Here is a 25,782-nt window from a genome sequence, read left to right on the forward strand (position 1 = left end):
TATACAGATATATATGCCTAAAATAAAAAATATAGGTGCACATAAATACAGCTGCATGTGTTACTGAAATACATGGGAGTATATATGATATATATCATACATATATGTCAGATATCACGTGCTAGAAACACTATTCCATGCGTTTAAGTCCATATATATATATATATTTGCATAGTTGCACAAATAAACACAGACATGTAGTCTAAATGCTGTGCTATTACTATAGTAGAAGGTGAAAATTTCAATCTGATAAAATAACTCAATGCTAATAGAGGTTTTAAATTTATCAGTTATAATACTCTGGACTAATCCTTGCACAATGCCATACAAAACTGAAGGATTTTTTTTTAAGTTTTACTATTAGATGAGTGAAGCCAAAATCAGCATCTGCAAAAGAAATCTAATTTTGCTGTAATAGACTTTTGAAGTTCATAATTTTGGGTTTTAATAATGCACAGAAGCATCTGCTGTTTTCCTTGGTTGCATGAAAGAGAAAGGGAAAGAGAAAATAATGAAGAACATTTGGGTTTTTTCATTCTTAAGTGAACGGAAGGTGGGGGAGGGGGGGAAATAAAACAGTTTAAATACCTTGATATGTGTATGTGCAGGTTCAAAACTTTTGATTGCTCTCCCACCCGGCATGGTGGGTTGATAGACCAGGGAGCAGTGGCGAAAGTTGACAACCCCCCATGGCTGACCCCTCATGTTTTCTCTTGCCTAATCGAATTTTACATGTGTTTCCAGATAGCTGATCAGCTTCCCTGGATTTCGCTGACGCCACAGGAAAGCTTTGCCTGAAGATGGAAACACTGGAGTCAGAACTGACCTGCCCTATCTGTCTGGAGCTGTTTGAAGACCCGCTGCTGCTGCCTTGCGCTCACAGCCTCTGCTTCAACTGCGCACACCGCATCCTGGTCTCCCACTGCGCCACCAACGAGCCGGTGGAGTCTATCACCGCCTTCCAGTGCCCGACCTGCCGCTATGTCATCACCCTCAGCCAGCGCGGTCTAGACGGGCTCAAGCGCAACGTCACCCTGCAGAACATCATCGACAGGTTTCAGAAAGCCTCGGTCAGTGGGCCCAATTCCCCCAGCGAGACCCGCCGGGAGCGGGCGTTTGATAACAACAGCATGTCATCCTGCGAGAAGGTCCTCTGCCAGTTCTGCGACCAGGACCCTGCCCAGGAGGCAGTGAAAACCTGCGTTACCTGCGAAGTGTCCTACTGCGAGGAGTGCCTGAAAGCCACTCACCCCAATAAGAAGCCATTCACCGGCCACCGTCTCATCGAGCCTATCCCAGACTCTCACATCAGGGGATTAATGTGCTTGGAGCATGAGGACGAGAAAGTTAACATGTACTGTGTGACTGATGACCAGTTAATTTGTGCCTTGTGTAAACTGGTCGGGCGACACCGTGACCATCAGGTGGCAGCTTTAAGCGACCGCTATGACAAGCTAAAGGTCAGTGTTACCTATCAGATTTTTTAGCCAAGCAGTGTGTGATGGGGAAGGAAAATACCCTTTGGTTGCATGCTAAAGTCCTCATTCCGGCAGTGGTTGGGAAAGGCAGGTGTGCGATCTCTAATCATATGAGATACACATACAGATCTGTATGTGCATTTGCTTACCATGTAAAAGGTGACAGATTTTACTTAAGAAAAAGTTTTGTCACTTGTGTTTGGGTTTCTTTAAAGCTATCATAAGGAATATGCAGTGTAAAGTACTGTTCAGGTGAATTTTCTTACCTACCTGCAGCTGGCAAGGTTTCGCGCTGACTACACATCCGCAGACTGAAATGTCATGCATTCTTTGCACACGCTTTGCTGTTGATCATTTTTCATTAGGTTGCTTTCATTGTGAAAAGCCCTTCACATTACCACGAACAGGAGATGCATTTATCTGTGCTGGCTTCAGGGATGCCAGCTGCCCATCCAGCCAGGGAAGCCGAACGCCGGCTCTGCTCCTCCCACGCTGCCTCCCACCAGGCTCGCAGGCAGCGCAATCCTAGAAACAAAGCCAAAATTGTTTCTGATCTTGCAGCATTCCCACGGTTCTGCAAGCTTCTTGAACATCTCCTACGAGGTAGATGGGAGGCTTCCACAGCCTGACCCTCTGCAGGACACTCTGGGCAAGGTGGCAGTGAGCAGCCAGGTCTCAGGGTGCTCTGGAGGCTCTCCAGGCTGCCAGCAGAGGTAGAGCTCCTGCTGAACATTGAGGCCAAGGCAGATGACCTCACACCCACCTGGGTGTACACATCTCTCGTGCTGATTCCTGTGCTGCTGTAAAGCCAAGGCAGGAATTAGGTATCCCCCACTTTCCTCCACCCACTCCCTCTGGATGGTCTGCATGTGCCTGTGTGCAGCTGTGGGTGAAATTTTGAAACATGGACTGCAATCCAGAAACCACAAGCATGGAGAGCAAGGTTTATATGCCAGCCTTCCCAAACAGAATTTTGAACATGGAAAAGACACTGAATTATAAGTTTACCTACCTTAAATACTTTCAGATTAAAGTATGTGGCTGCACTCATGTCTATGATAACTTTAGGTGCTCGCTGGTGAAATCTGCACACACATTCTGTGCAGGTTTTGCTCTATGCTATGCAAACATGCACATCATATTCATATTAACATAATGAAAGACACTTTACCTGGACCTGGTAACTTCCTTTCATCTCTTAAAGACTTTTTTATTTACCAAATAGTTGTCATTTTTGCTTTCTTTTTTTCTGAACTAATTTGTTATTTTAATAGTTTTGTTGTTGATAACATTAGCATGGGCCATGAAGGTGAATAGCAGCCTGGATTTACTGTGCTTTTTTATTAATCCAGAGAGTTTACATCCTTAACAGGTGCTACTATTTAGTGGCATAACAATGTATTGATTACCAACTTTATACCAGAAGGAATACACAACTTAACATGAAAGACCTTCAAAATTGCATACTGGATAAGCATACTTTTGATGATGTGAAAAAAAAAAGGAGTAAACTTTTCTTTGTCTTGTTGTACATAGATAATGCAACTCTTGAAAGAAGACTTTAAAAGGCCTGTCTTCTCCCTTGTGATCTTTGACTCAATACTGTCAATAGGAAGAAAATTAATGTATTTTTTGCATGATCTGTGTCTTTTCTGTGCAAAGATGACTAAGCAAGCTCTGAAGCACAAAGACAAATAACATTCACATTGTCACCCAGCTTAGCTAACCTAAAAGTAAGGCAACTGAAGTTCTAAGCACACTAAAGTTGTTTACATCAGCCACCTTGAAGACTAATTAAAATACTAATTTAATGGTTAGTGTAGACTTGAACCAAATAACTCTTGTCTCAGAATGACAACTCCTAGCATTATTTATATTATTTGTATGATTTTTTTGAGATGAAGAATTTCTTTGTATCCAAACTGTTTAAAAGACCTTTATACACACAATTGTTAGTCCATGTGAAATCCTGTTCCTATCATCTTAGTCATGAAGCAGCCTATTTCATGTTGCTAACACCAGTGATGACATCGGTCATGCCAATTACGCCACATATACGACACATTTACGCTCTGGCCCAGGAACATTAGTCCAAGTGGTTTCCATGCAGATCCAGCACCCATTCTCTGTTCTCAAGGAGGTAATCTGAAAGTAATGTCTTTCTTTTTCTTGTTACCTCTCCGATCACAGGAATTAGTTCTGGTTTACAAAGCAATCTTAAAAAATGATATTTTCAGTTCTGTAGATTGGCATTTATCCTTCAGAAGTAGGAGCGATACCAGTTCCACCAGCATTTGGTAGCTGATGGTCAAAAATTTCATGTCCATTTTCACATTCAGGCCTCTTCCTCCTCTTCCTTAAGCGTGATATGACCTCCTGAATCACTGGTCTTTCTGTAACATAATATTAGGCATGAAATTGCAGATGATCTTTATTAACTTACAGGTAATGTGCACCTACCCCGTGCAAATTAAATATTAAAATGGATTAAAAAATCCCCACTTAAGAAAATGGGTTGTTGCTTGCTATTTTGCTGCTGTGATTTTTTAGTATATGTGGGGTTTGATATACAGGCTACACCAATCTTAAAAAAAAAACCTGAAAGAATGAGATAGCCAATAGTATAGTGGATCAGTTAAAAAATGTGTGGTTAATTTTACCTTTCAAAAAGAAAAGCTAATTCACTTAAGGTGACTCTTTCTTTTGATTTTTCTTTTTAAATAGACACACTTTTTAAATAGACACACTACTGGTACTAACAACAGCAACTAACAACAACAACTGGTGCTGTTCTGGGTGTTGAGCTATGCTAATTACTTACATTTTCTTGCAGTGGTGTTGCTAGTGGTTTATACATTATCTCACCCCTCATCAAGCATAGGACAAAAGATTCCATTACAATCTAGCTCCTTTTGTGGCAAAAATGAAACTCCTTAATTAGGAGTCCTGTCCAGCAGAGGTGTCTACACTGAAGTGTGTTTAACAGCGAGTGTAAGAATAGTGGACATCTCAAAATGAGAAATTGCTTTCCTTTGGCAACTATGTCTCCAGCCCTGAGAGGTGCTTCTATTTCTCAACCTGTACTGGGGCAGGGGGAATTGAGGGCATTTTTGTTCCTTCAGGAGCAATCCTTTCTTGCCTAGCTGCACAGCGACAATACCACCTTCATGCTCACTGTTGGTCTAGTGCTTATGGATGTGCTTTGGTTTTTCTTTTTCTTTTTAAAGTTGATAATGAACAGATGCATATTAGTAATGGGAAAAGCAATAAACCATGACCAAAACTGAGAACAGGAAATATACTGGTAATACACAAGATTTATGATGTGGTGATCAAAATTGTGATCAAAATAATTTTGAGCAGCAAAAACAACCAAGGTTTTAAATATAGAAAGAATAAATGCCTGTGCTTACCATACTATATTATCTCAAAGAAAATATTTATGGCTAATTTGGATATTGATTCTTCACTTTTTTGTCTTGTTGCAATAAAAAGAAAATGACAATTTAAACATACATACATACTTTTTTTTTTTCAGAAAAAAAAGTAGGAGACTCTGTCATGTCCACAGCTACTACAAATAGAATCCCAAAATATATCTGCTTCCCTACTATATGCACAATATAGATTGAAAGACTTCTCATATTTAAGTAACTTTGCAAAGATTCTGGAAAAATATGTGTTGAAAGTTTCCAACTATTTTTATATGGCATTATTTTGTCTCAGCTTGATAATTAATTGATATATTGTGATATTATAAGAATCCAGAATTTTAAAATATGTATTCCTACAACAGTGGGCTTGACAATCCAGGAACATTGTTTTCTGGACTTTCATATAAATATATTATGCACATATATATGTAAATATATATCTATATATGTCCTATGCCTGTATTTGCAGTGCTTGTGTCAGTATATAAAACCAATACTAATATTTCATAATACAATATGTTGGCATTTATGTCCATGTAGAATTGTCTAGCATAGAAATATGGATAATTTTCAGTATTGTTTAACTTAAGGAATATCCAGAATCTTGAATTTAAAGAAACACACATATGCCTATGTTTTAAATAAAAATGTAGTTTCATATATATGTGTAGGTCAGTAAAAGTATCATCAAAGTCAAAAGTCATATATATATATAAAAATTATATATCAATAGATTAACTTGTTTTCTATTTTTACAATTCTATGCATATATCCTTTTTAGTAGTTGAATATTTTCATGTCTAAATTTATAGTTTCTCTGCATACTCTTAATTTTAATAACTTTCTATTTACTGCAAGCTATTTTCATAAAATCCAACTGATACTGATGCCTTTTTCCTTGTCCTAAAAGTACAAGCCAGACCCAGTTAGGTGATAAAAAAGGAGTTACCTTTTTAAGGCTCTGTAGATCTATAGGTGCACAACTCGCCAGACTGAAAGCATTAAAGATACACATGTAACATAGAATGCATACAATTTTTATGTGTTTAGCAAATCAGCATAACTGACAAGAATCCCCAGTTAGAGACATAAGTGATGAGGTAATTCTTCCCTGGTTCTACCCTTTTCTGAATTCCTCCCCACCTTAGATAGGAACTAAACTTTCTTTATAAAAATGAGTCTCAGAGAGCCGTTTTCAGCGGTGGCTTCCCAGAGAATCTTAACTTAGACCCCCAGGGCTTGGAACCATTGGGGAATTTATTCTGTCTTTCTCTCTAATAGAGTACCTAAAGTGCTAGCTATGAATACGATAATTGGCTACAGAGCTACAAAAATATATGTAAAGAATATAGAGAGTATATAAAAGCAAAAAGACAAAAATCAATTCAGCATCAATATATAAAGACGTAGTATGTCAGTGCAATGGTGACACGTGTTATTAAACATTTAGATAAATGGCACCTTCCTTTACATTGTTCGTAACAGATTGAGAGTAGTGCCAGTTCTGTAAGTTTAATATAGAATTAGAACATCATATCCAACCTGGCAAAGTGTAGAGCTCATGGACTTTCATTATTATTAGATTAGATGGAGCTTCATATTATTATTGTATTATTATTATTAGATTAGATACTGCTTGATAGATATTTCAGTGTACAAATTTTTTATGAAATTAAAATGATGAATGGTCACAGTGATTATTATGGAATATTATTTGATATTACTTAATTATTTAACCCAGAAATAGATGCAAAAATATAACTAACTGGCTATGCTTCAATATTTGCAAAGATCCAAAAATATGAAGATTTTGCATGGAAGAGTATTAATGTAGGAATAAGCTCTTTTACCACAACAGTTTTCCATCCACACTTATTTTATTACATTGAAATATAATTACTAAGGCAGACTTTAGAAAATTCTCTCTTTAGCTCGGTGTTATCTGCTTTGTCTTTTTCCTCCATTTGGTATTTCTTTTCAGAGTTTAGAAGGATAACCAAAAATATTAATACAGAATACCAAAATTAGTCTTTTATTAGGGGAGAGTGTGTGTATGTGTTTATTTTAGACACATTTTGAAGTTCTTCATGTATATGACTCTGGATAATGAACTCTGATTTTACAATAGTTCTAAGTACTATGAGATTAGGGGGCTTTATCTTCCCATGTTCCTTAAATAAGTCATTTTTTAAAAGCTTAATTTCAAAAATTTAATAGTTGGCAAGTCTTTCACATACTACTTATTTCCTTCAATTTTGGTGGAAATGATGGTGTTGAAGGTTTAATCTGTTCAGGAAAAATGAAAGAATTAAACAAAATTGTGAATAGTACAGCATTATTATCTTTGTTCTCGTGACCCTGGTTTCCAGGGAAGCCAGACTAGAAGTTAAATAAAATATACTGTCACACTTTTCCATGGTTTGGGTCCAAACTGTTCAGATAACATGTTCAAGCTCTAAACTGGTGTATTGTAATGACCTTTCATTTCTTATGTGTTTTTAGATAGTACAATGCTTGAATGCTGTTGGTGGTCTATAACTCATGACAGATACTCCCTTGGAATGAGGATTTGTGTAGAAACAGTAAATAATAAAGTGATAAATGTGGATATTGAACAAGTAGATGAGTATAAAGGCAAACCAAAAAACTGTTTTAGAACATTGGGCATGGGTTTAGGAAATGCAGTCTGCATACAAGAGTAACAAAGATAGTGTTGGTAACAGGAAAAGTAACAAACAAGTTGTCTTCAAAAGCAGAATATTTAAGGGTTTTAGGTTAACAGTGCATTTTGTTATAACTGATAAATAGAACGAGTCAGTAAATTGTTTTAGTGCTTTACCAGGGAATGATAACAGCTGTTGGGGGCTAAAGGCTAAAAACCACTCAGCATGGACAGTAGGCTAAAGCACACAGTCTTCTGGCATTGGGAGGTGTGTATGTCTCTGGGTATGTATATTCTGAACTTACTATAAAGCATAAGCTCATTTGAATGAAAATATTTTTAAAAATAATATGGCAGCAAATATATTTTCAGACAAATATGAAGGTTGTTAATAATAGACTTTAAACAGGAAAAAACCCCACCCCAAAATCTGGATGTAAATATCTCCCAAAGAAACACTGCAGAACACTCATCATTCAGGTTTTTTTCAAGATTTAATTTATATCATTAAATTGCTCCATGAAGAGAAACCCAAATTATTTTAACTCTGACCAGTAATGACACACAATTATAGGAGTATGAGATGGATATGGAGAATTAAAGCATTTTAGTTTTCCATCTTATGTTCAATAATTTTCATTGTCTCTTTTTTTTTTTTAACTTTTTCTGATCTTTAAACACACACAAATTTAACAATGATACCAGTATATTCCTCCCTATTTTGGGCTGTTATGTTTTATTTTCACCCTCTTTCTTGAGTAAAATGTACACTTCCTATCAAAACAACAATACTTGTATGTGTCATTAGCACTGGGAACCTTACATAGGGTTTATAACAAACAGAAATGGTGCCTAATATGAAAAGCCTGAATAGTCTTTGGCAAGGGAAACTCCTGCAGGTCATGGACTGGAAAGCCATGTTAGGTTGCTAAAGCACACTTTGGACTCAAAGCCTGATATGGGTGATAAGACTGTGCTCCCTTTTTCTCCCATCTGTATTTACTTCTTCCCCAAACCAGTCATCCACACTTCCATCTCTGTGGGCGTCCCTTGACTGTCCAAGCAAGAAGTGTTTTCTTTTGCTGGGAGGATATTTTTGCCCGTGAGAGAAAACGCCCACACCAGGAACCTGAGGCAAGGGGATTCCTGTCCTTCACAGCTTTCACATCTCATTTATAATGTTCCCAGTTGCCAAGATGTGATTCTTTGTAGTAGCTAGGACTGCACTTTCAAAATTTAGAAAATTCTGTGCCCTCTACTAGCACCTGTGTTTTGCACATGCACTGTGACTTCTCTGTAAGAGCTCCCTGAGATTTGGACCACTGAAAATCAGAGAGGGTCAGAAAAAGTCAAAAGCAATGAGTCCGTAGGCAGTCATATGGTTATGTAGAAATGTTTTCCTCTGTGCATCTCAATTATTACTATCACACTTCCAGAATTTTTGGGCTATTTATATTTTTATGTTTATTACATGAACAAAGTTCTGTCAGTTCAACTGAAACCAAGAGGGTGTAGTGGTTTGGGATTTTTTCCATGCTCACAAACTCAAAATTTCCTGTCTAAATGTAGTCTCAGTCTTATTTTTTGAAAATTTGCAATTTTAGACTCCTTAAAGTATGTTGACCATATTGACTTAAAGTAGCAGTATGATCCTATAATTATATTTTACATTGTGAGAGAAATCAAATTCAGCACAGATGAGAAAAGTAGCTAAAGTGCATATGGCTAACTTTTTCCTTTGTTGTTTATCTGTTCAATTAGTTGTGATGTTCAGACTGGTCTTCTAAATTACCCCAGACCCCTTCTTCATAGCCTTTTAGTGGCCCAGAGAAGAGTGGCTGCAGAAATTAAATGCTGAAAGTTTGAGAGTCAAGGATAATTTGATGGAATAATATACTATATAGAGTTTCAGATTTACATGACAGTTGAGGGTTTTTTACTCTGTGGGTATTTGTGACTTTTAGACAGCTCCCCTATACTATCATCTCTGCCAACTACATCTATCAAATATAGAAATTAATTCTCTTATTTTTACTACAGTAATCTCCAAAGGCTCAATTAAAACAGAAAGTCCTATAATATAAGGTCTTGTACAAGTACTTGAGATGTAATCACAGCTGCAAGAAATATTCATTCAGCCATCCTCAGAATAAAAAACAACAGCAAACATGACAGGTACATAGACATTTTTTATGGTCACAGTAATATTCAAGTGAGCTGTTTGCATCATTTAATGGCCAAGATTAAAAGAATGTTTGAAATTAATATTGGCTAGTTTCACTAGTCAGTGGAAGCACTACTATTTGATTTCATATAATTATTTTGTTTTGAAATACAATAGCCCCACCTCCCCTTGTCCTTATGTTGAAAAGCCTGGATTCTTCTGCTCTTCATCCAAGAGAAGAGGTGCCACTTTAGTTTCTGGCTCTATATGTGTCCTTCCTTATATGCCAGTCTAATAAATTACTTCTGATGTTGAAACTGATGTTAGTTACTGCTATAACAGTACTCTCAATGGACTGAAATCTACACACCCTAAATTTGAAAAAAAAAAAAATCCAAAATATGAGAGAATCTCTTATATCCTCTGAGATAAAGATTCTCTTCTGTCTTATAAGTGTTTCAGCTTTAATTTATTAATTAAATTTTGGTTTTACTATCAAATTATTTTTGAAGGTTTCTTCAAAATGAAAGGAAAATAAAATCATGGTACAATGAGAAGAGATCTTTAATGTAAATTATGTATCAGCTTCTTACAATAAATAGCAAAATGTGTAGCCTTTTTGATGCAATTACTTCCTAGTGCCATACTGCATTAATCATTTCTTTCACCATTGTTTACTTGTAGGCTCACCAGTTATGGGTGATAAATCATTGCTAATACCAGGACAGATGAAGATGGGAGCATCAATCTGCTCTTAGGCTGAGTGAAGGGATGGGAATGAGGGGCTGGGGGGGTAGAGCTCTTGCAGCCCAAGACTTATATCAGGATGGGATTGTTCAGATACCTCTTGTTCAGGGGTATGCCTAAAACACTAAGCACTACAGCATTTTTAAAAATGTTGTTTACTGTAATTCTACCAGTAATTCATGCATATTTTGAAGTACTTAATTTATAGGTATTAAACTTCTATTTCTGCCTTAGAAAATAAACACAAACGTGTTTGACTATAAGTTAGCTGGAACATCTCTGATAGCAGATATACTGAAAAATTTCTTAACGTACTCAGAGTATCAGAGTTGGGTAAGACAATGGCTAATTTGAAGCAGATGAACAAAAAATAAGTGCTTCCCCAGTTAAAACAATCCAGCTTTTCTCTTTTCTTTTGAACTATCCACACAGATACAGCACAAGGTCTTTCTAACTCCCCTGTTTACCCCATGCAGGTCATGCTGATTGAGATGTCATGCTGTTCATGAATAATAGTGTCCATTCAAGCTTATAATGTGTTTTAATGTCAGAGAAATTTTCTAAATGTAGATCTGGTTGATAGTTAAAATTAGCAAAAGTAAAATAGAAAACACATTATCTTTTATTTACTACCGGATAAACAAAAATTTCCTGTGAGGAAGTAAAAAAGAAGAAGCTGTGTTGCTGTATTGGACCTGTATTATACAGGTTAATATTGCCTTGGTAAACGCCCAGTGCTTTGCTCTGAGACCAGTTGGAACTTCCATAGGTTCCCATGCTTCAGTAGCCTTCCCCCGAAATGCATCTACATTTTTGGAGATGTCCTGACTATTCTGCAATGAGAGACTATAAACCCGGGTTTTGTTATTTGTTAGGATACTGTCAAACTTTGAAAGAAATTAAAGATGAGCAACTGTTCAAACATGTGTGTCTTGTGGCAGAAACATTAAGCAGATTCATTAAGCTATAGCTAATGACAGCATGTGCAAAACTTATTTCCAAATTAAGCCAACAGCATATGGAGATTATAACTCATTCAAACTGAATTTGAGCAATATCTATCCTAATAATAAGTTACTAAAGAGAAGAGAAAATTCTGATCACTGTATGAATGAAGGTTCATCTGAATAGGTATTTAAAATATTTTATTTCTTGTCCAAAGACTTGGAACACATGCATGCAAGAAATCCCTTCACAGTAATAATTCAAGTAACTGTTAAAGTACTGCAAATAATATCTGAATGTAGTTAAAAAAAAAAAAAAAACAAAAAAACCTTTAAAATTCTTAATCCAAAATAGATTTTTTCAATACCTTTCCCAATGTAACAAACTGGGCTATAGTCTGGAAACTATAAAAGGGGGGAAATATATGTACAGATAAGGAAGAGAAGGATAGAAGTGAATGCTTGGTAGTGAAAGCTCCTGTGTTTTTGCAGCAGCCATGGATCTCCTGGTGACCATGTGATCATAAAGCCCAAGGGTCAATAAGGTGCCCACTTACCAAAAGGACCCATGAGATGCCTGCTGAGGTCATGCAAAATGTGGGTGAATTTATATGATTATTCAGTCTTTTCTTGCCTGTGCCCCTTAAGTATGGGCAAACATTGTTCTTTTCCCTGCCTTTGATTACAGCCTTCAACTTCAAAAATATGCTGAAGCTTGTGGGGGAAAGGGTAATAGCCATACAAAAATGTTTTCACCTCCTTTTGAGCATTGCTTATGATCATTCTTGGGGAAAAACTGACCTTTCCAGTCAAATCCACCAAATAGAGCAGCACCATGAAGCCTTTTTGTGGTTTTTGAACTTTTTTTTTTGCTTCTGCTGAATTAGCTTTCTTTTCAGACTTGGTAGACACACACCTCTGAAATTTTGATGCACTGAAATTCTTATGCAGGCAGAATGCAATTAATTTCTGCAGTTCTTTTGGGGTAAGAATATTATCAGAGGAACGTTTTTTTACCCCGTTAATTTCCTTGATTACTTCCAGCTTTGTTCATATTTATACTAGTTGAAAACCTTTATTATAAACATATAGTGAATTACTCTGAGTAAAACTACCTTTTTAGGTTAATAATTTTCTGGTAATGTCTTTTGCTAGAAGAGGTTTGGTACAGAGAATGAAAAGCTACTGAAATATTTTTCTGAAAAAATGAAAAGCATTTAAATGAATTCTGAATTTTGAGTAGTTTTAAATGGGTTCTTCCTCTGCCTAAATAATTTAGTATACTCTCACTTGAAGCAATGTAATTTTTCTATCAAATAAGTCATTACTACACTTTAGAAAAAATTAAAAAAAAATAAAACCCAGCAAATAAAATTAATTTGGAGTTCTACTATTAAATCTCATAATACTTCATTTCAACAGTGAAGGCTTCAGATTTTAATGTGCACAATATTAAAATAATTTTGAATAAATTAGGAATTTATTTTAGTCTAGTTTTTGCATCTATTGTGTGCAGAGTTGAGTGTTTACAGTATAGGGGTACAAGTAAATTGTTGTGTTACGGGTAAATGATTGTCACAAGTTACAAATTCAGATGTTGGAGAGCTTATTTTGTAATGACTCTGATTATATTTTGCAATGAAACTGTCATGTTAAGGAAGAAAGCAACAGAAGGTAAAGAGGGGAATTTGTTTGTTTATGTACTTTGGTTTGGGTTTTTTTTCTGACATGTTGTAGACATGGTAGGAACCCTGGTTCACCCTGAGGTTCCAGTCATTGAATGACTCCTGCTTGCAGAACAGGCTGAATCTGCTGTCACGTGTTTTCCTTGGAGGAACCCATTTCCTTCCCGAGGAGGTCTGCAAGGTCAGGCAAATAAATATCCGATCTTGGAAGCTGTGTGTCTCAGAGGGCTGCTCCCTCTGAGTCACTATTTCTACAGAAAAATTCATAGGGAAAGTCTGTCATAAACCCCAAAGAAGCAAACTAACTGCTTCCATAACAGGAAGCTGTTTTAAACTGGGCATGCCAGTTACAAGAGAAGAGTTTTGAAGCTTTAGTGTTTTGTTTTCTAATACTTTACATACCTAATTTCATTATTCTTGTTTAAGATTCAGAAGTCAGGTAATTATTTTCTAGTCCTGTGAAGCAGTATCACCTTGGTAGTGGAAGTAAAAGGTGTCCTGTTCAGTCTTAAAAATTTGGCTCTATTACTATTTTTGCTTTATATTATGTTTATAGTATGTATCAAATTCTGGCCTCAGGCAGACCATCAAAATCCCACATTGCTTCAACAAATGTTATGGGATTTTTAAATTATTATTTCTTTTTTGTTTGTTTATTACTTGTAATTGGCAATTTAGGATTTTTTTTAATTATATTCTTAGCACTGAAGGTATATTATGGGATAACTGAACTAATTTAACAAGCCTGCTTCAACCAAAAATTATTCTTTCTGATTATGTTGTTCTCCCTGTCTTCTGTGCATGCTGCTGTCGTCCCACTGGAGCAGCTTCAGTGGCTGTGCAACCCTTTGGTGAACTGATTCCCTGCATTTTCTGCTGGCCATGAGCAGCCCCAACAGTGCAGGGGAGCTGGCACACCTGAGGTGGGAGCACTGAGGCTGGTCCATTTTCTCCCTCTTCAGGCACCCAGTAGTCTCCATGGAATGCACAAGTGTACTCCAGGGAGACTGCTGCCCTAGATGCTGATAGTAGATGCATAAATTAGTTGCCTTAAATACAATTTCCCAGCAGCTATAACAATTTAATGGCTGGTTTCTGTGCATCCACCATTTTCCCCTTCCTGTAGCAGTTCATCCCTACTTCCTTCCATGTCCTGCCTGCTCAATCCCACCCTGGCTATGCCAGCTCTCAAGAGAAAAAAAAAAAAAAAAAAAAAACCCACAACTCTGCATAAGTGAATAATTTCCTGGGTGTCTAGCAAGTTGAAATTATGCAATGATGGGTCAGATTTAGTCTGATTGTGGTACAAAGTAAAGACAAGGATATGACAGATTAGGACAGGAAGGAAAGTGATTGAATGAACTTTAAATATTATCCTAATAAAGGAGAAGCAATTCCACCTACAGCCCTTAACAGAGTATAACAAGAGGGGATACAGCAACTTTTCTATGTCCAGCTCTGTTAAGGGTTGTTCCCTTTATCAGCACAGACTGGTTAAGATTTACAAATGTGACAGAATTTTAAGAAAGCTGAAAAGGCAGAATTTCTTTTTCCTTGTGTTCTTAAATGGCCAAAAATTATTTTTACCATTAAAATTATCAGTATCGATAAATCAAAATAAACCGGAGGTACAAAAGTGGTACTGTAACTATATCTATAGAAAGACTTCTTTCAGTACAAAAATTTCCTGCAGAAGTTATACTCCTCACATGAGGTTGGCATTCTGGCAAAAGCTTCTAGTGTGAAGCTGTGGCTTTCATTTAGAATAGTGGTAGGAGAACAAATTTGATCTTAGGAGGTTTTTACACCGTAGCTGTGTATTTTGCCCTATGATTAGGCTTCATGTCACTCCCTAACTTATAAATCCTCCAGAGAGTTTAAAAAAACGTTAAACAAATACTTCACAAAAATGGCTTAAGTCTGAGCTTGGAAGTAGTTGTAGAAGTCATTTGGTTTCTATTTCCTTGAGAACCCATACTAGACTTCTGGTAGGGATATAATACTTTTCTGCAGAACAGATTCATCAATGAAAAATATGGGCAAAACTGAAGATTTTTTTATTTATGTATTTATTTTGATTTATACACATGACTGGAAATAGTCCTGTAATATTCTTTGAAACATAGTCGAATGGATCTGTCTGGTAATTCCCTTTTAACCACAAACCAGAAGGAGTTCAAGAGCTGAGCTGCAACAGGTGTAGATATATCTGATTTTTAAAATCTTTTGTCAGAGCTTTACCACTTTCTCACAGACTGCAGGATCAAATGGGCTTGGGAATCATGCTCACTAAAACAGGGTTATTCTAAACTAAATAAAGAGCAAATTCCAAAACACACCAGAGCTAATTTGCCATTGTTTTCACCATAAACCATAATGAATTCTCATCAAATGAATGCAGCTGCTATGGTGCTGTATCCAAAATAATGTAATTAAATTGCTGCTTGGGGAATTTTAGAGTATAAATTTGGCAGAGACTCATTACTGGCAATTTGACAGCGAAGCATTTATAATCTTATCCAAAGAGGTGATCCTGTGCTCTGTCATTCTAAGAACAGAGAGAGGAGAAACAGAACCAGGGTGACAAATGGCCAGACCAAAATCTGAAACAAGAAACCACAAGAACTTAAGGCTAATCCAAGCCATGCTGGAAAGCCTGTTGGGATGACAAGGGGAGGACAGGATGAGAAAACTTGAATATATTACATCAGAAAAAATTCCCCACCACTCTCTACAGTGACAAGGTCAACAAGGAAAGCAGGCCCACCACAGGGAGCCTGCAGGAGCCACAGCTTTGCTACCATCAGGGTCAGGAGAGTCACAACCCCTGAGCAGGCAGGGGTAGCTCTGGGGCCTCATGCCCAGAGCTGATTCGTCCTCCCTGCCTGCTCCCTTACGAAAACATTGGAACATTGCCCCTCCTCTTCTGTCAGGGGTGTGTGGATGCTTGACTGTAACTGCAGCCACCTCCTCCATCTGGGGGAAAGCAGCAATGTTGGCCTCTTGCATGATGAGTTTCCCAGAGCTGTCAGGACCTGGGCTGGCACAGGGCGATTCAACACAACTCAAACGACTGTAAAAACTTCTGTGATGAGCACACCATTGTCCTTGCTAAGGCTGTTCAAGATCAAAGAAACTGCCATTCAAGTGCTGAGAGTTGCAATGAAGTGACTACTACAACCATTTTTTGTGATTACAAAATGAAAACTAAAACCGGGGTCACCCAGTCTCATAAAAAAGATTATGTTTCTAATTTGTTTTAAAAGTGAAAGTAAATTATATTCTAATTTCAGGAGAAAGAAATTTGCATTTTGGCCAAATCTGAGCCTTTAAAACTTTATGCTTAATAAGCCTTAGTATGCCTATTCTAATCAAGCTTACATAAAATATTGCAGCTTAGAGCATACTTTAGTTTAACAACAATGTTTCTGCTCCTTTATAGGCTAAGCAAATCTCATGGGATTGTGTTTCCAATTCAGTATTATGGCTTCATAATTGGATATCCATCAATATTTAACATTACATGTCCCTAAAGGAGTTAGCTAACACTTCAGCTCAGGGATGGCTGATCAGATGAAGCCAACAGAGTCCTTCACATTAACTTCTTTTTCTTTTTTTTTTCTTTGTTCTTTTTCTTCTTTTTTGGTTGTTTTTTTTTTTTTTTTTTTTTTTTTTGAGGGGGGGGGTGTTTTATTTTTTCTTTTTTTTTCTTCTTTTATGTTCCTTAGTGCATAGCAGTCACTGGCAAATTTGCAGAAGCAACAGCTGCCAGAAGAACTAATTGGAAAAGGGGCTTGGGGAAAGGGACAAACAGAGACATTTCAGAGTTTTGATGAAAACCAAAATAAATAATTCGCTAAAGATAGAAATGTTGAGATTAAAGATCAACATGTTCAATAGTAAAGTTCCCAGAACAACTTAACAACTTTGATGTGGAAACAACATTAAAAATACAAGAGGAAATAGTTCAAAGTTAGGTGGGAATTCTTATTATATGTATCTACTTAGAGAAGAGCTGTGGTTTTGGACTTGAAGAAAAAATGAGCCTGCTGTATCCTTCTATTGCTCAGTATTGATCAGTAAACATTCTTTTGTATGGAAATAGAAAATAGTTATTAGAGGTAACATTTGACCTCAGGTCAGTGTTCCAGAAACATAAATCTACTTTAGCAACAGACTGATGTTTCCTGAGTTTGAGCTGCTACAAAAGGAGGTTAAAGAGAAATAGGCAAGGTAGGATTTTGTAGATTTGTCGTAGATTTCATGAGTTTCATTTGTTTATGAAGCTTTGCAAACCCAAAGCTATATCAGATCTAAAAAAACAAATATACAAGTCTTCTTAGAGGTTTGTCAAATGACAGAGTGCTGGCAATCTCAGTGAGGGGCTGAAATAATTTGTTGCCAAGTTTTCTCAGCTCACAATAAGCTTTACAGTTATTCTGGATTTCATACGCAATACCTTCATCATTGCTGGAGACAATTAAGTGCCTCTATCCTGTGCCATACCCCCCAAAAATGTTGTAGCAGTTGCTTAACAACTTCACCGTGATTTTTTTCAAATTACTTGTTGATGACTTCAGCTTTGGTCAGATTATTTGGCTGGTGTAAAGCTTAATGGAAGGATCAGACTGGCCTTATCCTGCAATTTAGTCAATAGAGTTGGGTAACATTTTTTGTGACTGCAAATTCATCACAAATGGAGTTTTGATCCTAAAGCTGTTTCCACTTTTTAGTAAAATGGCAGAATTTGTTTGAGGTAAGGAAAAAGTAGCCTGGAGATAAACTCTAATCACATTATCCCTCTTTTACCCAGTAACTCAGGGATTATGGAATTTGGTTTTTAATCTCATCATGAGGGTCTTGGAAACAACACCTCCCTGTACAAAAGGACAATGTCTATGAGGAGAAAGTTGGAGGAAATTTGAAGCGAGCTCTTCTTGTTTCTGGCCTCATCTCTTGAGCCCAGCCAGCCAGAGGTGGTGGGCTCTGGGGTTCTCAGCTGCTGTCCGAGTTGCTTTGGCTCATGAAGTCCCTGGCAGCACACGGCCTTGGCGCTCACACTGCTGCTGACACAGCTTTGACAGGAGGTGCATCATTGTCCATCTTTCCCTCCTGGCTTGGTTGTCCATAGAGCCTGGATTTTCTCCCAGAGAAATGGGAACCCCAGGTCAAGTTTGCTCTTTTCTAAGTCTAGAGCAGGAACCAAAGAAACAGCCATGTTTTGTTTCTAGTATTTCATTTTGGCTGCTGACCCAGAAAATCAATTATAGTCACAGCCTTACGTAGTGCAGAATCAGGTAATATCCAGTATGACAGTGACTGTGTTTGGCCCATGTGGAGCTTAGATGCCTGCAGAGGCTGCTTTCTCTGTACTGCCTTATTTAGCTCTTTATAGTCCTTTATATTCTCCAAATAAATCTCATTTTCTGTCCAGGCTTATTTAAAACAGAGATGTAGTGAATTAAGAGAATACAGTTGGTTTTTTTTTTTTTTTTTCCTTTTTGGCACAGTAGTTCTACAGACTGGTCTTAGATGAAGTTCAACTAATTTATATAGTAACAATAGTGAGCTGATATTTCCTCTGATACTGAGATTTGGCAGAGAGGACCAGAAGGAAGTGTTTCAATCCAATATATAAGACAACAGTAAAAGGGAAAAAAGACATTTCCTCTTTATTATGTGAGGAGAATAATATATTACAAATTTCCACCCATTAAAATGCTCTTTTGTTCTTGCAACCTGGTTAGGGATTTGCAGTCAGTCCAGTTTTGATCACTGTAATATCTTTGCAACATTCCATCTTTGTCTCCTCATATCCATAGCTTGCTTTTGCTTGTGTTCCATCTGATCCCAGCTGTTGACATTCAAAGATCATTAATCAGGACACTTATTACTAAAGAGCAATGGTCAAAGTTTGGCCCATTCAGGCCCAGCTGCTGTGGCTGGATTTTTGTGGTCCCCAAATCTAGTCTTTTCTGGATAACTCTGTCTTTAATCAACTGACCAACTGTAATTTAGTCACAACACTAGTGGGTCAACTTCCTTAAACAGAGCTATTTAAATCATTTTTGTATAATTTTGCAAATCCTAAGGTTAAATCTCAGGTTTAGAAGCTTCCCACAGAGTGCAGAAAATAACTTTGTGCTGTTATCTCAGCTTTTTTAGTGTTTGCTTGAGTTATCACTCTGATCTTTGTATTCTACATTTTGGCACTACAAATTAATAGTAACTGGAGGAAGAAGAAGGAAATATTTCATTGCTATTTTTTTGAGCACTACCAGCAACACAGCAATGTTACATAAGTTCACATAAGGCAGGTTTTCTTTACAGAAGCGCACGGCTGCTCTTGCCTGCTTTGTAATACAGGCATTAGGAAACTCTATTAGCAACTCATCCCTGTGAGCATTATTTCAGCCTCAGAGCTCTGAAGGGCTTCTGTTGTTTGTGAACCACACACTAAAGAAGATCTGAATTGCTCAAAGGCTTCTCCACTGGAAGTATGCCATGAAGTCTGATGTGTGTCTGATTCAGACACCACAGGGCAGCATGCAGTTAAACAGCAGAAGGGACAAGGAGAGATGCTGCCAAGTCCTGTGGAACACAATACCAGGTCCCTCAACATGGTAGAGGAGAGAGAGATTTTTGGATGCCAAGGTTTTCAGAACAATCAAGAAATGGCAGTAAGTATAGTGATGCCTCGGGAAAGGGCTGGTTCCCAACCACTGATTTTTGATAGCTTAAGAACATGCCAAACGCCTAAAGAGTGCTCCTCTCCTCTGTGTTTTCATATTTGTTGTAGCTAAAATCAAGAAGCCTAGAGGTCTGAACACCAGACCATAAAGTCCTGGAAATTAAAATTATCCAAATAATAAGCAGTATGAAAAAAGTTGTGTTTCTAATTAGTTCAAAGTTTTGGTCAATTTATCTTCATTTAAACTAACTGCTTTCATAATAAGCATCTCTTTCTGAGAAGAAATGAAGTCAAATTTCTACAAGGACTCCTGTCTAAAATGTTATTTGCTGGGTATTTTTCTTATTTAAGTAGAAATTTATAGTGGCAAAATTTCAATTTTGAAATAAAGAATAAAGTTAGAATGGGCAATATGAAATCTTGTATTCAATAGTTATTGCATGTGAGTCAAAGGGCCATTCCCAATGAGGGATTTCTGTTGTAAGTTAACACTTTTCATGAGATACTGGTATTCTAGTAGATAGTGGATGGCATTTACCCATTTCTGCAAAACATCACCTTACTAGTGTAAATAGAATTTCTTACTGCTGAGCAAGCTACAGTATTAATTTTTACTCAGCTTTTCATCTGAATCTAGCTTGTATACTACCAATGCACTTTTTCTGCGTCAACTCTGCATCAGATCATAAGAATGTTTTCTATTAGCTTTGTCCATTTGGCTCAAGTGCATTTCGTGGGTGAGAAGGGCTCAGGGAACCTACTGTGGTTCTCTGATTCTGGCTAACTGAAGTTCATCAGATGTCATGATTATGACATCTTTTTCACATTCTAAGCCCTGACAAACTTATAATAAACTTGTATACTCAGATTTTCTGAGGTGAATCCTCTCCTAGATTGTGCAAATTTTTAAAGCCAGAATTTCCAGATGGTAACTCTAATGGCTCAAGTGCTTTATGTAGACACTAGCTATATTATGTCTCTTATAACTCAGTGACCAGATATAATAAGTCATTCTAGAAATTCAAGTTCCTACTGAAATAGTATTACATGAACTGGAAAATCTGAGCATTGCATGAATTTGGCTGTTCTTCATCTGGAACCCTGAACATCTTTGGGATTTCCAACAATAACTACCCAGGCATGTGCATGCTGCTCTTCACCTGTGCATGGGAATTCTGATGCTGTCAGGACATCTTAGCCTTCCTGAGCATGAACTGTATTATATATTCCATTTCAACTGTGTAATAAGCCTTCAGAAGGTCCCTGGCAAGGGTCACACAGTGCCCCACATGGCCTTTGCAGCCCCAGAAATTCTCTGTACCTTCAATTTTTCAGATTTATTGAATATACAGCCAGTGTTCAGAGCTTTTACACCAGGAAATTTTGCCTAGCAACAACTCTTCTACTTAACCCAAACTCCTGACCCCCCTGGATTGTCCACATTAGATAGACATAGGTGAAAACAAAACCACCAGCAACTTTGTAACTGCACTGAGGTTTTTTGCATAGTAAAAATGGTCCATTTTACTTCTGCTAACCGACTTAACACTGTGTTCTTGCAGGGCTAGAAACACTAGTCCTGTTGAGGAAATAATTCTAGTAGGAAATAATTTATAGTAGGAAATAATTTAATAAAGGCCCTGCAAGCATATCAGTGTGTGGTGCAAGGAATTCTGTCACTAGCATAATGTGCATTTGATCTTTATTTCATTCGCTATTTCTCCATTTCATTATTTTTGTTTTATTCATAAACTAGTAGCCTACCAAGCTATATGAAAAGAGTTGGAAAATATATCCTGTCTTCCTGCGAATGTATCCAATTCATGCAACACTATTTCAGTAGGAATTTGAATTTCTGGAATGACTTATTATATCTGGTCACTGAGTTATAAGAGACACAATACAGTTAGTGTCTACTTTAAAGAACAAGGATTGATGTCTCTTTAAAACTATTTTTTTTCCTTCTGAGACAGTATTCTTTCCTCCTGAGTTAAGATAAAGATACTCAAGTACTTCAACTCTTACAGTATATGTTTATACATTTCTTTTGAGCATCCTAATGCATTTTTTTACTTTCATTTTCATGTGAAAGGACAGTAATTGCTTCAGAAATTCCTGGTTCTAATATAGATGCTTAATAATAAGATATAATAAAGTATAATAATAAGATGCTTCTGAGGCAGATATTTGGTGGGCGTATTAGTTATTGGCCTTTTATCTGGAAAACACCAGGTTTCATGGTCCTGCTGATCTCTCTGAGCATTGTAACTTGCTATTTGTCTGAAGTGAAGGATTGTTTATTTTTAAGACCTATATATTAGTTAGTGAAAGGTCTTTTTTACTGTAATTTAAAAGTATTTCCGGACTTATGTTTTGCTCAGTTAATTTGTAAAAAAACATAGAAGAGAGAAAGAGAGGAGAGAATGAAAATCAGACTACAAAAGTCATATGAAAAGAAAAGGTAAATAAAAGCTGTGTAAAGGCCCCAGTCTTGCTCATGGAAATTGTGCTGTTCACTTAAATGGGAGTAGGAACTTGCCCTTTAGCAGAATGCCCTTTTGCTTACAAGATATGGAACTGTCATTATGTAAAATGGTTTTGTGTATTTGCAATATTTTTTTCGTGGCACTCAAGAGCTAAAGATCCCCAGGCTAGCATTAATGTCTAATAGAAGTTTTGTAAACCTTTTACTTTCAGTAACAATCTGCAGTCTGTCCTGCTGTCAAAAAAAGGGTCTTTAGTGAAGTTAAACATGAGCTGTTCATGTCTGGGAACTTGGCAGAGGATGAAAACTGGAGTCTCAGTTCGGTGTCTGATGTACAATAGGTTATTTCACAAAGCACCTTTGCAATTTGACAGTTTTGTTTGCAAGAGACCTCAGGATTCAATGAGCCTATAGTGAATTGCTTAACATTACCCCATAGAAACCTGCCTCTGTAGGTCAAATCTAAAGTTAATTCACTGACAGTACCACATTTTCTGCGCTGTTTTGGCCCTAAGAGAACAGCAGGAGACATCTAGCTCAACTCAGTACACATTTCAGTCTGTAAGGTACCTCTGGGTGTAAAACGTGTTTAGATCTCTGAAATCCATTGAAGAACTCAGGGTATATAGGCACGAAATGTAATGAGAAACTTTCAAATTACTTTTGTTAACCTAAAAAAAAATATCCAAAATCACCAAATTAAATCTTACTGTAAATGCTGTGGGTTATGTTTAGGGAATCAGAGCTAATACCACCCTGGATTTTTGTACTTTGGCCATAACCTCCATCCAGTACCATTCAGTACCATCCAGTTTTTATCATCAATTTTTAGTGGAGATTACAGTATCTGTACCCTATGCTTTTGAGGTTGGTGAGTGAGCTGCAGAAAATGGAGAAGAAATTAGGCAGCTGGTTCCAAGCGCAGTCTGCAGGGGACCCACAGCCAAACTCCCCTACCAGCACACAGGGAGAGGAGGGTAGTAATGAAGAAGAATGGAAGTTTGGACAGGCAAGGTCCTGCAGGAGGATGGCACTTCCCCTGAAGGCTGAGGTGCCATCACAGAACCACTTCACTACTCTGGAGAATGAAGAGGAAAGACTTGTCAGATCAGGATTGCTGCTGGAACTGAGTAAGGCAGCTCCATCTGCTCCCTGTGTAACAACCTGTGCAGCTGAGAAAAGGGGACTGGTGAGAGCAGTGGGTGACTCTTCTGCCAGGTACACAGGGAGGCACCCATGTGCTCAAGAGAGAGGTGCTGCTCACCAGGATTTGTCTCACAGGTGTCACTGACAGACTGCCAGCCCTCATACAGCCTACTGACTAATACCTGTTGCTGTTGTTTCACATTGGTACCAGCCAGGAGCAGCTGGAGTGGGTCCAGAGGGGATCACAAAAATGATCAGAGGGCTGGAGCACCTCAACTATGCAGACAGGCTGAGAGAACTGGGGCTGTTCAGCCTGGAGAAGAGAAAGCTCTGGGTAGACCTTACAGCAGCCTTCCAGTACCTAATGGAGAGGGACTTTTTACCAGGGTGTGTAGTGAGAAGACAAAGGGAAATGGCTTTAAACTAAGAGTAGGTTTAGCTTAGATATTAGCAAAAAGTTCTTCTGTATGAGGTTGATGAGACACTGGAAGTTGTTGCCCACAGAAATCATGGATGCTGCATTGCTGGAAGTGTTCAAAGTCAGGCTGGGCTTTGAGCAGCATAGTCTAGTGGAAGACATCCATGCCCATGGCAGGGAGGATGGAACAAGGTCCCTTCAAACCACTCTGTGATTCTGTGAACATCATTCTGTAATGTAGAAGATATCTGCTTTGAGACTCCTAAAGATGTTGTTGCAGTATTTATTTGATAAGTTCATAATTAATTCACATATAATTTTATTTTGCACTTGTACAGTGTGAAAACTATCAGGATTAAAGTTAATTCAAAAAAAATGAAAAAAAAGTATATGTTAGGAAAATAAACTTCTTTCATACATGCATTGGATAATTTGTGATATTTATCTGTTTGTTGCCCTGGGATAGGGATAATGGGAAGCTGTTTTTTCAGCACTTTTTTCAACGTGACCCTTCAGTATGATTAGGTTCCATGAGGTGGGATAACTGTGATGGGAGCCCTACCTGGGAGAGATCACTGCAGCTCAATGCATGTTGCTTGCAAATAAAAGTTATCTTGTGTTTTGTGGTACCATTTAGAAAGGAACTTTTAAAGACTGAACATGTTATGTCAAAGCTTTTAAGAAGGAAGAGGCATGAATTGTTAAAAACAATATAGTTTATCAGCACCATGTAATGGAAATATATGGTAAATAGTGGTCTGTTTCTCTGTCCAGCTGTACTACTTGCAGGAGTAAGGATCACTCATATGAAGATTTATGGGTTAAAGTCCAGGGCTACCATTGCAAAGCAATAAACAGAAGCGTTAAAAAATAATATTTTCCAGGAACGTCTCCAACCAGCACTTTTTACCACTGTAAAAGAAACAATAAAGTGAAAGCATGTCTTTCTCTTTGGCATATTTTCTTCCACATGACAAACCTACTTATGCATGTTAGGAAGAAAAGAACATGCACTTTTAAGTGGAGGGCTGCTTTAAGGAGGACAGATTTATGTGAAAAATCAAAAAGACAAGAGTCTATTTTTTCATTGTTTAAATTTCTTGGTATACTTAGTTTAAATAAGAAAAAAAAATTAAGACTCACCTAGTGAGTCTTAATAATTGTCTGGACCAGGTTCCCTTTACAGTATTACAGGTAGCACTTTCGTGTCTTGTAAGTCAACCTTGCAAAGTAGGAGTGTAGCATGTGTCAAATTTATAAACAACCTGAAAAACAGAGATGCAGCCTGTTACTTCTAGCTGTGACTATTTATTCCTGTAAGTCACCATCAAAACTTTCAGCAGAGATCACAGGGATGATACAGGATTTGTACTGCTTCCTGGATTGTAGTTGAAAATGAGCACTTTCACTCACTGGGTTAGCATTACTCTTGGAGAATTTTGGAGAGTGAAAATTACTTTGAACATTATGATAGCTACAGCCATGATTTCTTGACTTTTTTTTCTGAACTTTTTAAGCTAGATTCTCTCTAAACTTTTGAATTAAGGTGCTGGCAGAACTTAGGCAGCATGAGAGAAGAGCTTTGTTGGAACTTGAAAGAAAACCAGTGTGAAGCGAAAGCAATGTGACACTGCAGAACCACCACAAATGTTCTTTCATTGCTTCTATTGTGCTCTCTTCTTGAAGCACTTCAAAACCATATCTACTCCCACAGTTTTTGTGATTGTATCCTTAGTTTAAAGCAAGAACAGAAAGCATTGTGTTTGTCTCATCCACAGTGGTTGCCAAATCTTGAGATGGAACCCAGGGTTTTTTCTTCTGATAAGTACAAGTATTGTGCTGATATTCTAGCTAGTAAACAATGCTGCCTCAAGTAAATGAAAAAAGATTTCTGGATTCCTGTCTAGGTTTCAGATTTGGATCACTGT

General features: G+C 37.4%; 1 protein-coding gene across 2 annotated transcripts in view; it reads left to right on the forward strand.

The window, feature by feature from the left end:
• Positions 1–800: 800 nt before the first annotated feature.
• The window catches only part of MID1 (midline 1), a 96,652-nt gene continuing 71,670 nt past the window's right edge, over positions 801–25,782 (forward strand). For both annotated transcript variants that reach the window (XM_053971819.1, XM_053971818.1), the window contains exon 1: positions 801–1,460. In XM_053971819.1, the coding sequence (XP_053827794.1) occupies positions 801–1,460 (660 nt within the window). The remainder of the gene's footprint in view (positions 1,461–25,782) is intronic.

This window comes from Vidua macroura, chromosome 2 (genome assembly GCF_024509145.1).
Source record: "Vidua macroura isolate BioBank_ID:100142 chromosome 2, ASM2450914v1, whole genome shotgun sequence".
NCBI lineage: Eukaryota > Metazoa > Chordata > Aves > Passeriformes > Viduidae > Vidua > Vidua macroura.